At 42.8% G+C, this 14,735-nt stretch overlaps 1 protein-coding gene across 1 annotated transcript; it reads left to right on the forward strand.

The window, feature by feature from the left end:
- Positions 1 to 2,118: 2,118 nt before the first annotated feature.
- Positions 2,119 to 10,745, forward strand: shha (sonic hedgehog signaling molecule a). The gene is made up of 3 exons (XM_084565935.1): positions 2,119 to 2,637; positions 6,528 to 6,789; positions 8,659 to 10,745. The coding sequence occupies exons 1-3, from the start codon at positions 2,338 to 2,340 to the stop codon at positions 9,342 to 9,344; spliced, it is 1,248 nt and encodes a 415-aa protein (XP_084422061.1). The 5' UTR covers positions 2,119 to 2,337; the 3' UTR covers positions 9,345 to 10,745.
- The last annotated feature ends 3,990 nt before the right edge of the window (positions 10,746 to 14,735 follow it).

Genomic DNA, 14,735 nt, shown 5'->3' on the forward strand with positions numbered 1-14,735 from the left:
ACGGCGAAGGGCTAAAACCAAACAATCAAGTGAAATGTTTGCAAATGCTGTTTGCCCCAGGTCTGACTGAGAGATGTGTTTCCTCTGTGGGAGAAACTCAAGTTCAAACCCATCAGCACACCTTGCTCTTTAGGCTGCATCATTAATTTCCCTTCATTGTTTTTTTGTCACTTTAATTTACAAAAAGACTCCCTTTCAATATCTGTCATTATTATTATTATTGTTATTATTATTATTTCTACGACTACTTCTTTCTTCTAAATCCTTTGTGGGGAGTGAGACCTGTCAGGCTCTTGCTGCCTCCTCTTCCCCTCTCTGTGGGTTTGAGGCAATGGTGTGGCATGCCAGGTTTTTATCTCAGAGCTGTGACACCTGAACCAACACTCTGACCCGGGGCCAAACAGTGCCTCTGGTGTCCCTCGAGGCACCTCAACTGCGGTCAGCTCTGTGTTTGAAGAGCACCTCTACAGACTGAAATGTGTCTAAGTAAGGCATCTTAAGAATCTTTATGACATACAGCAAAAAAACAAAACAGAGAGAGACTTCAGTAATGTGGAGACTGCGAGCCATCCCTGGTAGTAGAATACCTTCCTCTGGATTACACTGCAATGTGCCAAGTGCACAAGCCAACTTTGGGCCAAGAGTTTATGCTCATGGTCTCAGTGAGCGGCAGGTAATCTCACCTGCTCTGGTTGCGGTGTCACAAGCCTGGCACAGATGGAACAACACCAGACTGGAGGTCAGCCAGACTGAGGTTTAATCAGACTGAAGCCACACCAAAGGCTGCCGTATCTGTCCTCACTTCTGTGCCACACTGTCTGCGTGATGAGAGCTAAAGTTGGCCCAAAACAGCCCTTCTTCCTGTAATTACTCTTTGTTATCAGACAAATAATTTTCCTCCCTGACACACTTTAGATGTGACTTTATACACCCCCCAATGAGAGTGCAGTTGTGTTTTATGTCTGATGGTGCCATGCACTTTTAATGAACAGCAACACTGAAATGTTTTTCCTAATTGGCTCTGATCACAGGAAGGAGGCAAAACAACTCAAGAAGTTTGATGAGAATCATAATACAGGAGAAGAATTAATGACAGTGGGTTCTGTTTGCTTATCTTGTCATTCACCCAGCCCCTTATAAAGGAGACTGTATTACAGAAAGTTTGTTTTGCTACCATGGGCCATTTCTGCATCTGTCAATAAAGTGGACTTTGGTAGACTGAGAGCACGTGTTTGATCCTTAACCATTGAAACCTAAAGTTATTTTACGCACTAAAAGACCAATATCAGTCATTTGGAACAGTAATCTTATAGAGCAATCTATTAAATCATAAAACGCATGCTCTAATGCGTAAAGATAAAGTGCGCAACAAATGCGCACATTGCGCACACAGTACAGGTGTTAGAACAGGTTTATTTTTGTGTGTGAGTCTGAGTAGTATCAAAGCAAAAGTAAATTTCCGATGTGTTTTCTCGGATGTATTGAGTCTGAATCACCTAAATGGTACTCGGCGTCTCCAAAGGAATTTTCGTGCGCATTATTCACGTTGGCATTCATGTGGTTTGACAAGGGAAACTAGGTTAGAGGCAAATACGACTTTAAATCCGTCAGCCTAATCATTTGTACGGCAAGTGGAATCTTAATGATGTTTATTTATTTATTTAGGACACACAACAGGATCGCCCAGTCCAGATGTGCGCAGTGCGTGTCCACAAGCAGTGTTAATCCCTTGGGACACGCATTCTGTGCGGAAAGTTGCCCCAGACTCACTTCAATTACCGCACACGCACTGAAATCACTTACTACACTGCTTGAGATGTGAGGCCGGCACTGTGCAAGTTGCCCTGTCTGGGCTTCCTTCCCTGTGAAAGCTTGAAAACGGGAGGGTGAAAAAAAAAAAAAAAGACGGTTTATAATTGATGTTTTCCCATGGAACAGCCCCTCCTCCCCGCAACACAGGCTAACCCTCAGGTGGAAGAAATCTTTTAAGATTTTTTGTGGGATAACATCAGGAGGGTTTGTCTAGGCGAGCCAATCAAGTCCCTCCCCTGCTATAGATCGGTGCTATAATACAAAGCAGTAAAAGCGGTCGCCTCACACAAGCGGCTGCAGCTCGACTAGAGATCCCGTGGCTTTTAATTCCCTCACTACTTTTTTTAAACGCTCATTCGATGTGCCCCGTTATTACCGTTTGTCTGAGGCGTTCATTTCCGCACCTGCCACGGTAGAGACAAGGCGAAGGCGAAGTAGAAGAGGAGACAAGGACATTGCGAGAGCCGGGAGAGGCAGACGGCAGAGATAGCAGCGGTGACTCGTTTGAGATCTTAAAGGACAAAAATGCTGCTCTGGACCAAAATCGTTTTGGCCGGTCTCATCTGCTTGTCCTTGGTGTCCTCTGGGATGGGATGCGGACCGGGCAGGGGCTACGGCAGGAGAAGGCACCCGAAGAAGCTGACACCTCTTGCGTATAAGCAGTTCATCCCCAACGTGGCGGAGAAGACCCTCGGGGCAAGCGGCAGATACGAAGGCAAGATCACACGAAACTCCGAGCGATTTAAAGAACTGACTCCCAATTATAACACAGACATCATATTCAAGGATGAGGAGAACACCGGTGCCGACAGGCTAATGACTCAGGTAAGGAGACTGAATAACCTTTTTTCCCTCTACTGCCCGTCTCTTAACGCATCATCACTGCGCACTGCAACAACCTCCTTGTCAGACTGATTGCGCACCTTAAGTGAAGTCTGTTCTACCCGCTGCTGAACTCTTCACACTGAGCATTTTAACTTCACTGCAAAAGCAGATGCGCTTTATGCACCACAGCACGGGAGTTTTCAAACGCTGCAGGCTTGAGGCGAATATAGAAATCCAGCTGGAGAAGTGATGTGCAAGCGGACAGTCAGGACACTCGGCCTTCATGATTGTGACAGTGTATTTAAAATATTAATGCGCCCCTCTCCTCATATCTATATTTGTATCTGTGTGAGGCTGTATTTGTTTGCTTTAAAGGGCGCACGTTTGTGTTACCTCGCATTTCACGAAGACTTTCAGTATGCGCTGCCTAATTAAGCTTTGCATTGCAGCTTGTTTAAGCGCCTTTCTTTATTCCAGCCCTGAACACAGAAAGCTGGGGATGCGCACCGCTTCAAACAGCCGGGCTCATTCAGGCATGGCGTAGCTCATTCAGACATTTTCTTTCACAGGCTGCTGTAATTTAGCCTCTCTCCTGGCGTGCATCTGTGCATGAAACAGTGACATTTCTTTGAGAGTGTTCTGAACACTATCAGGACTTCATAAAAGGGTGGGACCCGGGCAATCATAGGAGCGAGACGCACAGGACTGATAGTGGCTCTTACAGTGCACTTGCATGAAGGATGACATCTCTCTTTAAATGCCCCATCCTCGTGTAGCCAGTCAGTTATCAAGCCTCATAGCTCGTTCAGTGCAGATAAGACGAGGCTCACAATACACCGGAGAGATGCCTTGATTTCTCTCCAGGCTGCAGAACGCCGCTTCTCTTCAGCATGACTTTTAGCACTCAGATGCTGGTGAATTATTAAAAGCGCTTGGGTGATATTGGCTCAGTAATAATAAAATGCCGGTGGTGGTGGTGGTACTGGCGGTGGCGACGAAGCCAGGGCGCGCGCTGGAGCCCCTGAACCCGTGGCTCGCACCATGCATGATGAAATATTCACTGTGCGTGCGGTCTCGGCGTCCCTCTCAGCCCTCCCCACGTCTCCTCTGTCATACACCTATAGGTTCTCATACACGGGGAGCATGAAATTACTGTTCTGTGAGGATGTGACTCCCAGCGTGGGGATTCAGGATCCTCCACGGATGCTCTAAGAGGTTCCACGTCTATGGAAAGAGGAGAAATTGTTTGATTACATGGATTTCTGAAAACATGCACCTATCTTAACTAAAGCCTTTTCTGATATTCCACCTGCCTTATATACTATTGCGTGTGCAGGTCAGTATCAAAACATGCAAACAAGATGGGATAGTTTTTGACAAAATGTCACTAAATAGGGCATATGCGGTTCGTGTCTGCCAAACTTGGTGGCCTATTGCTATAGCATTTTGGGGATTTATCTTTTTTTTCCACATATATTTTTAAAAAAAATCTCGTGCTCACCATCCATTCACTTCTCAGCATTCGAGCGTTTACAGAAAAACACAGCAACCGCTTCCGAGTGTGAAATGTACATGAAAGAGCTTGTACGCGCCCCTCACTGGGCCTGAAACACAATTTGAACTTAGGACCTTTGGTCAGCGGGAGGCCACAGTAAGTTAAAACAGGTGAGATTCTCCTTGTCGTACACGAAATTGTAAAGCCCTCAAATTAAAGCATGCACCGAGCGTAGCTGAAAGTGACACACGCATCATCACAAGGGGATATACACTGTGGCAATGGTGTGCACGCTGTTCCACGGCTATACGCATGTAGCCAGCGAGTTTTTACGCACGGGGTTTTACGCACGATTACCGCGGACTCATTATCTTGGGTTTTTTGAAAACCGATATGGTATTCATACATAAAAAAGGCGCGGGCTGCAGTAGCACTGTTAGGTGTGTGCAATAAATCCATTAATCAATCAACTCACTGGGGTCTAGCCAAGATTGTGTAGAAGGAGCGATTGAACAAGCACCCATTCGCTTAACTACTGAACCAGCTCACTCCCAGGAAAGTTGCCAACAGATGCGTTTTACAGACGTTTAGAGATAGTTTCCAGGAGTTGTTGCACATGAGTGGAACAGGAGCATCATCCTCACCACCTATACACAGACTCTGAAACATCATTTTTCCTAAATAATAAATCTAACTCCTTTATAATGACGTTTTTCATGTTTCACGTGTGGTGAGTAGAAGCACAAAAGGCAGAAACAAAGTTAAAACTTTGTCAGCCATACTGGCAAATCTTGCTTTTTGCTTTTAAGAAAAAATGACAACGATAAAGTGCCAGATTAGATGGTTATTTATAGTCGATTTATTTTTTTTTCGCAGCGTAGCAGTGTTAATAGGCTCTGCCCACAGTGCAAACGAGTCGGAAAAGAGATGAGCTGGCGGCTTGTTTGCACTGACAGGTAGCTGATAAGTGTTTCCTCTAACCAAATCATTTGTGAAAAGATTAAGAGGCAGGCTGTTGAACAACTTTACCCCGAGCACAAAGCGCCGGTCCAAGGCGCCCTGCTGGGCTTCATGGTGGCTGAGCAGAATTTGGCTTGATTTGCGGCACACGACCTGATGAATTAATAAATAGGTTAAGCTTTACGGCTCTTGACTCCGACAATCCACTCAGTATGCTGAAGGTTTTTGGGGGAGACGTTTTTTTTTTATTATTATTATTATTCAACACATTCTACAAGTGTGATATCCCAATAAAACAGCGACTGATATATGTAGAACTTTCTTTTCTGTTATACGAGTTTGAAGGTCTGTGTGAACATTCTTGCTTTCAGACCCCAGGCTGTCTGTCCATTAGGGGGAAAGGACAGTGGGTCACACATAGACGCTCCTCTGTGCCCCCATACAATCCTCGGATATTTCACAAGTCTGTCAGTCAGCAGCCCAAACACCTCGACTTAAGGAGGCATGTCACGTTTCCAAGACTTTGCAGGAGAAGAATAATGAAAGTTTCCCTCCGCTGTTGGACTGAAAGGACTCTTTGTGATGTTTTATTTGACATATTGGTCAGGCGTCGAGAATAGTTGTCTTGGAGAAGGCCAAGCATCTTCATTGAGAGCGCAGAGAGGTTGGGGCGCGACGACTTATGTGCAGGACAAACTCCAGATATTTTAGGGAAGCAGCTGCTCTTGAAGATCATCTTCATATCATCATGCATATCAATTATTTATTTAAAGAAAACAGACAACCAATAAAAGGACGCGCACATTTCATCGCCTTACTCATGAATTCCTAATGTATTAATGTTGTTTTTAGTGCAACACATTTTTGAAAGAGAGGGACGCTGCTTGCACCTTTCCAAGTCCAAAGACCCATACGTTATAGGCCAGTGAAGCGAATGCAGTGCCTTATCAATATTTCATCGCCCAGCTTTCTTATCCGAGATGTGCCCTCTGACGCTGCTGCTCACACTGAGAAATGCAAGCTCACATTCAGGATCAGATGCTGCAGTTCAGCTCCAGTGTTTCACCTCAGATGGGAGGAATCAGGGGCGTCAGGTAGAGATGGAGAGCGTTGACCTCAGCGAGTCCACATTTAGTCTTCATATGCCATTATTACATAATAGCAAAGAGCATGGAAACTTACAGGGAATCTGACGGGAGGGTAGGCCTAGATTTCTGGAGGGGACTGTGCAGCGCATGCGAGCCAATACTTTACTTCTCAGACTTAAAGATGCTGAAATCCTTTTAGCATCTTAGGCAGTCATCATGTGTGCTGGCAGCAGATTTGTCTCAGTATAAGAATGGCCATTCAGACTTATAGAAATCTAATATATGCGAGCTCTGGTCCAATCTGTGGCAGCCCGGGTGGCTCATTGATCCATTTCTCCTTCCCGCAGAGATGTAAAGACAAGCTGAACTCGCTGGCCATCTCGGTGATGAACCAGTGGCCCGGGGTGAAGCTGCGGGTCACCGAGGGCTGGGACGAGGACGGACACCACTACGAGGAGTCGCTCCACTACGAGGGCAGGGCCGTGGACATCACCACCTCGGACAGAGACAAGAGCAAATACGGCACCCTGTCCAGGCTGGCGGTGGAAGCCGGATTTGACTGGGTCTATTATGAATCTAAAGCTCACATCCACTGCTCCGTGAAAGCAGGTATGGCTCCAAGAGGGAACCCGCTTTGCTGATAATCTGCCATGCGCACTGGGGGATATGGAGAAAATAACCCAATGTGTCATCAGTGCGCATTCTCCATCAGGTGCAGCTGAGAGAAAAGCTGTAGCTTTAAGTTTGAACTATTTGTTAAGGGAAGTAGATTTGATGGAATGGACGTATATCGGAGTTTAAAAAGAGAGTTTGTCGTCAATGGACTCGTGCCAGTGTCCAAAAAAACTAACCAATCAGGTGCATGGTGCTCCAGGACGCAGAGAAATAGAGATATAGAAGAGATGTCACAGAAATATACATTCATATCTGTTGATTGATTTACATTGCAAAACTGTTCAAAAGCTATTCTACTAAATCACAAATACGCGTAATCAGTATTTATCTGATGTTTTATGAGCATTTTGACTTTAGCTAACCTGTACGTAGATATTACTCTAAATGATGTATGGGCACATCCCAGCCGGTGGCGTTATGAGCATTTTTTCATGCAGCTTATTTCTTGATCTTACATCGCCCCACACCGTCTCCTGGTGGGAAACACGGCCATAATCTAACAAGGCTGCTCGCTGTGACCTAGAAAAGCAAATCGTTTTGTTCTCTGGTTGCTTTTACAGAGGAAAGGAACAGCTACTTTTGAATTTGTTTAATCATATCTGAGAAATTAGACATAATCCACCTTAAAAAAAAACTTGTCTTTTATAATCTGATCTAATTTATCTTAGTTGTAACTTTCACATTTTTTTATTTTAAGACCTTTTCGGCGCTCAGATACTCTACTCAGGCCTTCACTACAGGACACCTTAGAAAATATTCCTCCACACTGATTGATGAACCATGGCGCTTTTCTTCACTCCGACTTTATTGATAAATCCCTTAGTTATCATTCAACACACACGTTTTGAGATCACAGTATGGTCCTGGGCCGACTTGTCATTAGGGGTCATGCGACTTTACCAAAAGGATTTGGCTGAACAATGTTCAATTGCTCGGGGTAAATCTGGTTTTCAGTTGTCACCTTATTTCATGCTCGGGAATCTTAAAAGAAGATTAAAAGCCCCAAATTCTGAGTAGGTAACCCCCTTTTCTGTGAGCAGGACAGTGTGATCCTAGAGACTGGTATGTGAAGAGCTCCACCAAGGCCAAAATTATTGTCATCAAGACTGACAACAAAGCAGGGAGAGGTGGTAGACAAGGGGGGGACATTGATGTTGCACAACAGAAAGCATTTAAGAGTCCGGGCCCTCATTTAAATTCAAATCTACAACTCGAGAGGCTTGGAAAAGTGGCTCCACTGGGTAAATAGTAGTTGTGAGTCGCCTATTTGTGTGAATTGTCACATAGAGGTTTCTGCACCTGAGTAAATATGGGAAGAGTAGCTGGGAAAGGCGTAAGTGTTCTTTACCGAGAGTAGCTCGATCCACAAGCTGATTTAGAATAACAATGCCTGCTCTTTATTGGGTTTTTTAATTAAGAATAGATGAGCCAAGGCTTTCAGTTTTCGCGTCTCAGACAACGTGGGCCAAGCCAATACGCATCTGGCATGAATGCATATGGCCCACCACGATGTGTGGAGGCAGGAAAAATACAAACACGAGCAAAAAAAAAAAAAGAAAAAAGAAAAGAAAAAAGGAGGGTTTCTGAATGGGCCTTTGAATGGGGCGAAGCACCTGTGATATTAGTTTTTAAAGTCCTACAAGTGGTTAAAAACTTTAAATGTGTTGCTCGAGGGTATTCCATGTGTATTAGAAGTGCTTTTGACACACGGCTATTGAGTGCCTTAACATAGTAAGGAATAGAAATAGATTATTTTTGGAAAGATTTCCGTTTTTTTGACTGGGTAATCTTTTAATTCAACAGAAAACTCAGTGGCAGCAAAGTCAGGCGGCTGCTTCCCAGGCTCCTCCACTGTCACCCTTCAGGATGGCACCAAAAAGGCGGTGAAAGCTCTCCAAACCGGTGACAGGGTCCTGGCAGCAGATGACGACGGAACCCCGATTTACACCGACTTCATCATGTTCATAGACCAAGACTCGACTACCAGGAGGGTCTTCTACGTCATCGAAACCGACTCGGGCCAGAAGATCACCCTCACCGCGGCGCATCTCATCTTCGTCGGCCGCGACAACTCCACAGGCGCAGAGGAGAGGATGTCGGCTGTTTTCGCCAGCCAAGTCCAACGTGGACAGAAAGTGTTCGTGTTCGACGCCGAGCGAGGTCGACTCGTGCCTGTGACCGTAAAACGGATTTACACGCAAGAACACGAGGGCTCGTTTGCGCCGGTGACCGTGCAAGGGACCGTCGTGGTGGACCAGGTCCTTGCGTCCTGTTACGCAGTGATCGAAGACCACGACCTGGCGCACTGGGCCCTGGCGCCTGTCAGGCTCGCCCACTGGGTGTCCTCGTTGCTTTTCAGTTCCCAACCTCAAGTCAGTGCACAGAGCGACGGAGTGCACTGGTACTCCAAAATCCTTTATCAATTAGGGACATGGCTCTTGGACAGCCACTCGATCCATCCACTTGGGATGTCAGTATACCCAAGTTGAAACCTCTACTACAGGAGCAGAATGACACTTAAATGTAGGACACACGAACTATTCAGTAGATTAAAAAAAAATAAAATAATAATAATAATTAAAAAACAAAAAACAAACAAAAAAACGAACAAACAGATAAACAAGACAAAGGCCCCAGCGGAGTTGGGATATTTATTTCAGTGACTTTTCCATGACGTGTCCCCTTTCAAAGAATGAATGGAGCCTTAAAAAGTTTCTCTTTGAATAATTTATTCTCATGTGAACTCTGCTGCTGTCACATAAATGGATTCTGAAACGGTGTGAGCAGCAAATTGTGCATAATCTATTTTTGTATATCTCAAATGCAAAAAAAAAAAGAAAGAAAAATGAAGAAAAAAAATGAAAAAAAAAATTACGAAAAAGAAAAAAATATCGCAAAGAGACAGAAGACCATGTAGAACGGAGCTAACTCTGACAGGCTGTAATGTTCATATGTGCATATATGTGCAACTGACTGTTATATTTTGGGGAGAACAAACTTCGCGGGGTTCCATAAATTATATTTTTATACACAGAATTGTAAATTAGATTTTGACAGATCGCTACCGAATCACATTTCGTTATTTGAAATAGTGTAAGATATGAGAATATATTTTAATTTAAATACAGTAGTTGGGAAAGTATTGGAAAATCTTGTACTGCTTGGTTTATTAAGAATTTTATTATTTTGTAAAACTGTTCGTTTAAGTTGTCGGAGAGGGACAGATATTCTGCCTCGTGTCTGCATTCTCTGCTTTTGTTTTTTTATTTTCCTTGTGTGTGTGTTTCTGTTTTTTTTTTCTGTTTTCTTCTGAGGAAAAAAAATATTAAATGCAGATTCTGACAATTCAGTAACAGTTAAAGTAGTACTGAAACAGTTTGGTTAAATAAATTAATAAGTAACTCCTGTAAATGTACTAAAAAAAATGTTATTTTTCTTTTCATATTTTGTAATAGGGAAATAGTTTTATAGAAATGACCTGCGGCAGATGCACAGTTTGGATAGTCTATATATAGCCAGACCATACCAGTTAACTTTCATAACAGGGCGATGTGTCAAAAAAATGTCTAGAGTTTATTATTTATATGTTTATTACAAAATGAGATAAAGAAAAATCTTCAAACTTGCAGTTGTTACATGTCTTTGTCTAAGTGAGCTCCACGGGAAACACAAAGAGGAACATTTAAGGGAGAATATGAACCAGTTAAGCTCAGAAGTTAGTTAAATAACGAATAAATCGGTGTTTAGATTCCCCCCTTTCGGTCCAAAAACCTATTTATAGTGAAAGATATAGAGTATATATAGAGTTTTTGATTATAATTCATATATAAAGACTGTTTGAATTGCTGGGAGGGATGGCAAACAATTTGGCCCTATTTGGCAGCTCATTCAAAAAGCAGAATATTGCGCTTTGAACTACCTTTTGCGTGCTTGCGAAATGTTGAGAGCCCGTGTCAAATTTAACGAGGTCTGTCCTCTGCAAATAACTCCTAACTCGCAGACAAATTAAACAGAAGCCCCGCGTCTGCTTCTCGGTGTCTGCTGGTTGAGGTCAGATAGCTCCACCGGTGACTGACAAGCCCGCTCCCAAACGGAGACGCAGCGCTGCAGTCGCAGCTTTGTTAGTCTGTTACAGATCACTGTAATCCTCCGGTATTTTCGCAGAGACTTATAGTGGCGCACGCAGCAATTAATAGTGATGTATTTTGGTCTTGTGGTATTATGCTACACATCTTTGTCACACTGATTACAGCATCAGTTTCTCCCAGGGTGCTTGGGTGCTATTGCGCGGCGCAAGCCTGACACCGTGTGGCTGAACACCGGTACTGCAGCGGCGGTTAAATATTCTGCAGATGTGATTAGTAAATACTATACAGGAAAATTGACTCTTGAAAGAAGGGGTAGCACATGCAAGACTATTAATAAAATAAATATAAGGGGAGATTATAAAGGTCCTACTACAAATAAAAATAAGATTCTATTACAGCTTTGCAAACCAGCCCTCCATCGCTTAGACTTATCAAAGGTAAAAGAGGCCACTTAACCTGAGTTTGTGAACACTGTTGCAACATGAGCAGGAATTCCATTTTCTTCTCCCCACATTGTGTTTTGCTGTTGATATTGTGAGGTGGAAACTTCAGGGAGGGACAAAGCGGCCCATCTCTCCCGGCACTGTGACCTTGGGTCCCTGTCAGATACAAAAGCGTCCGCGCAGGGCAGCATTCCTCAGAGCAGGTAAACAGAGCCTCCTCTAATCCCCCTGGGGGCCCTCAGTCTGCTGGAGCTCAACGACGGCTTTTACAAATGTTGACATTTGCAAACACGAACAGTCTGGCATTCTGGAAAACAAAACTCGTTTCTAAGAGAGTGCTGCGAGTGGAAGGGCTCTCTCTCTCCAGGCAGCACAGTGCAAGGGAGGTAAGTTAGAAAAACAACAAAACAAAAAATCTACAAGAATCTGGTCCTTAAAATGATTATACGCATTCATAACTGCCTCTTGATTTACTATAATCAGACTAAGGGATAGGAGAGATAGATGGATAGCTAGCGAGATGAGACAATACGTCAAAAGACCGACTCATCAGAAATATACATTATTTTGGTAAAAAACGTCAAAAGAGAAAGGATCATGGTTGAAAACTATATAAGTCAACAAAGAAACAAGGAAGTTTCTAAAAAGTTATGCTTTTGCTTTGAGAGTTAAATGCAGTATCATGAGGTGCCTTTCAGGATCCGAGAGGGCTTTCCCCTCAGATCAGTGACTCCCAATCTGGGTGTTGGTAAAGGAGTTGCATTAGAAGACTTAGCGGTTGCAAGAAAAAGACTTCCCCTCACTTACCACTAATTACTGTTTATATTATGTAATTAAGTGAATCATTTCAGCTTTTGAGGCTTCAAATTAAACAACCTGAGAAATTTGGGTGGGGGTGCAAACCGACAATGTTTCATTTTAAGGCATCGCCACCGAACGACAAGGGTTTGGAAACACTGCTAATCACAATCACAAAGAAAAACAAAAAAAATAAAGTGTTGTTGTGCATCATAAAGTTTATTTCTCATCAGTTTCTGGTATCAAACTTAAAATACAATCTTTTAAATCTTTGGAAAACTCGTAACATTTACAGCATCAGAACAAATATTGCACAATGATTTCAGAATAATACAAAACATGTTTTACTTCATACATCAGTGTGAAGGCACAGAAGAAGATGTTTTGTCAATAGTCAAAACTCAAGAGGTTGGATTTTCAGTCATTATTCGGTGCACCGTACAGTTGAGGAAACCATAGTAGTGTCTTTTTTTTTTTCCAACCAAACAATGAATGTCAAGAAGCTGGGATGACCTTTGGTGCAGTGAAAGCCATAAAGCAGCTCGCTTTAGAGTTACGTGTCTGCTCTGTGAACCCGGCTGTCGTCACAGAGATGGAAACCTCCATCCACTGGGCTAACAAACAATGGTAATCCAGGCAGGCCACCCTGCTTGATACAGAAGTTTTAAGTTCATCCGACAACAGCGGCATCGAGGAAAAGACGGTCAAATGAGCGGTAAGTTGGAAGAGGAGCGATAGCAGGAAAAGCAGGAATAGAATGAAATGTGTTGTCCGGTTCTCTGAATGCAGCAACAGCTAAAAGCGAGGAAAGGAAGTTTGGGTAAAATCTTCATTCTCAACCTGAGACTGCATGGCTGCAAAAGAACCTGAAGTGTTAGGCACATGAGTTAAGACAAAGTAGGTGAGGATGCTAAAGCTGATCAATGGCTCCTCTCCAGTATGCTGTTAAAAAAAATATATAAGCATTAAGAAGACCCAAGAAGACCGTCTGTGGTGATGATGTGGAGACACCTGTGGTGACTGGTGGTCACATCAGGAGTAAATCTACAACAAAACATCTGTGAGGCTTCAACCTCAAACAGCCCAGCGTGATTAAACCAAACGTGCCTCATGTATCAGACCATACCAGCGGTTTTACATGCTTGTTTTCAAAATGCTACTTTTGAATTGATCACAGGTCACTTGACAACATTCATCACTGCCTTTTAATCTGGTGTATAGCAGAAAACACTTCATGAAGAGCCAAAGAAAGACAAAAAGTTTGGAGGTATGTTGTATGAAGTGTAGCAGGAAATGAATCCTTTACTGTGTGTGCTGAAAAAGTCTTTCATGATCGCAGTACACGATGTCAAAGGACCTGTTTCATTTTGCAAATAAATATTTAGTTGATAAGATTAGAGGTATAAACTGTGGTTTAGGACATGAACGATAAAGTGGCCAAACTTTAATTTTAGGTATGTGTGCTTGGTATGGGAACATATAATTGTGCGTTACTCTCATAAGGATATAAGCTCTCCATCAATAGCCGTTCTGGATTAATCAATAGTTAACTGCAAGGACAGATTATCTGTGTTTTTCAGAACTCCTCCAACCTAACTGAAGCTACGAGGTCTGATTTATCGTTATAAATGTATTAATTTATTGAACATTTACCCAGGGTCGCTCCAAACTAATCAACTATTTAATTCTTGGGGCTTGGAAATGTATCAGTAATATGGGCAGGTGCATGCTGTCCGTTATTTGTTTAAAATGACATCTTCTTCTTCAAGTGCTTGTTTTTTTAGAATAATTTAGACTAATGACTCTGACAGGTAGACTGAAATCAGTGCACCATAGCTGATTAACTAATCTAGAGATAATGTGCCGAGTTTATCCCAAAACTGGGAAACTAAAAATGTGTAGAATAGTCTCCAGCAAATTATAACTAACCTTACTGATAAACATGTAAAACCCTTGGTATGGTCACTTAACTTTGCTCTTAACCACAGTGACTGCTTGTGCTGCTGCTCTGTTGAACTGACCTAGAACAGACAAGATAAAAATAAATATATTATTCCAGGAAATCTGCAAGCTCTCCGCATCCTCCATCATCGAAACGGACCTGCTGAAAAAAGTTTTAAGTTAGTGTTGAACCAAACCCAGCTAATGTTTCGTATTTGACCCAACACTAGCTTTAACACTCACATTAATTAGCAGCCTTAATGAATGTCTGTTATGAAAGCATCAGACAGACAAGCCTTCAGTAGCAAATACCAAAAGACTATGATGAGCTGGTGTGATCAGGACGATATACTAATACTTAAATAGCTTACTTTCAATAAAAAACAGGCAGAAGAGAGAATCTCACTTCATCATACCAAAAAATTCACATACGTAAGAAAATCTTGAAATTAAGGTACAGATAGATTCAGTATGAATCTGTTCTGGTATTACAAGACGGGACGTCTCATATTCGCTAGGACCGGCACAGCCGATACTTTTTCAAATCCACAGGATTTACCATAGCACTAAAATTCAAGTGTAACCCACAACATTAAAGACAGTTAATACA

Source organism: Chelon labrosus, assembly GCF_963514085.1.
Source record: "Chelon labrosus genome assembly, chromosome: 18".
NCBI classification, from domain to species: Eukaryota; Metazoa; Chordata; class Actinopteri; order Mugiliformes; family Mugilidae; genus Chelon; species Chelon labrosus.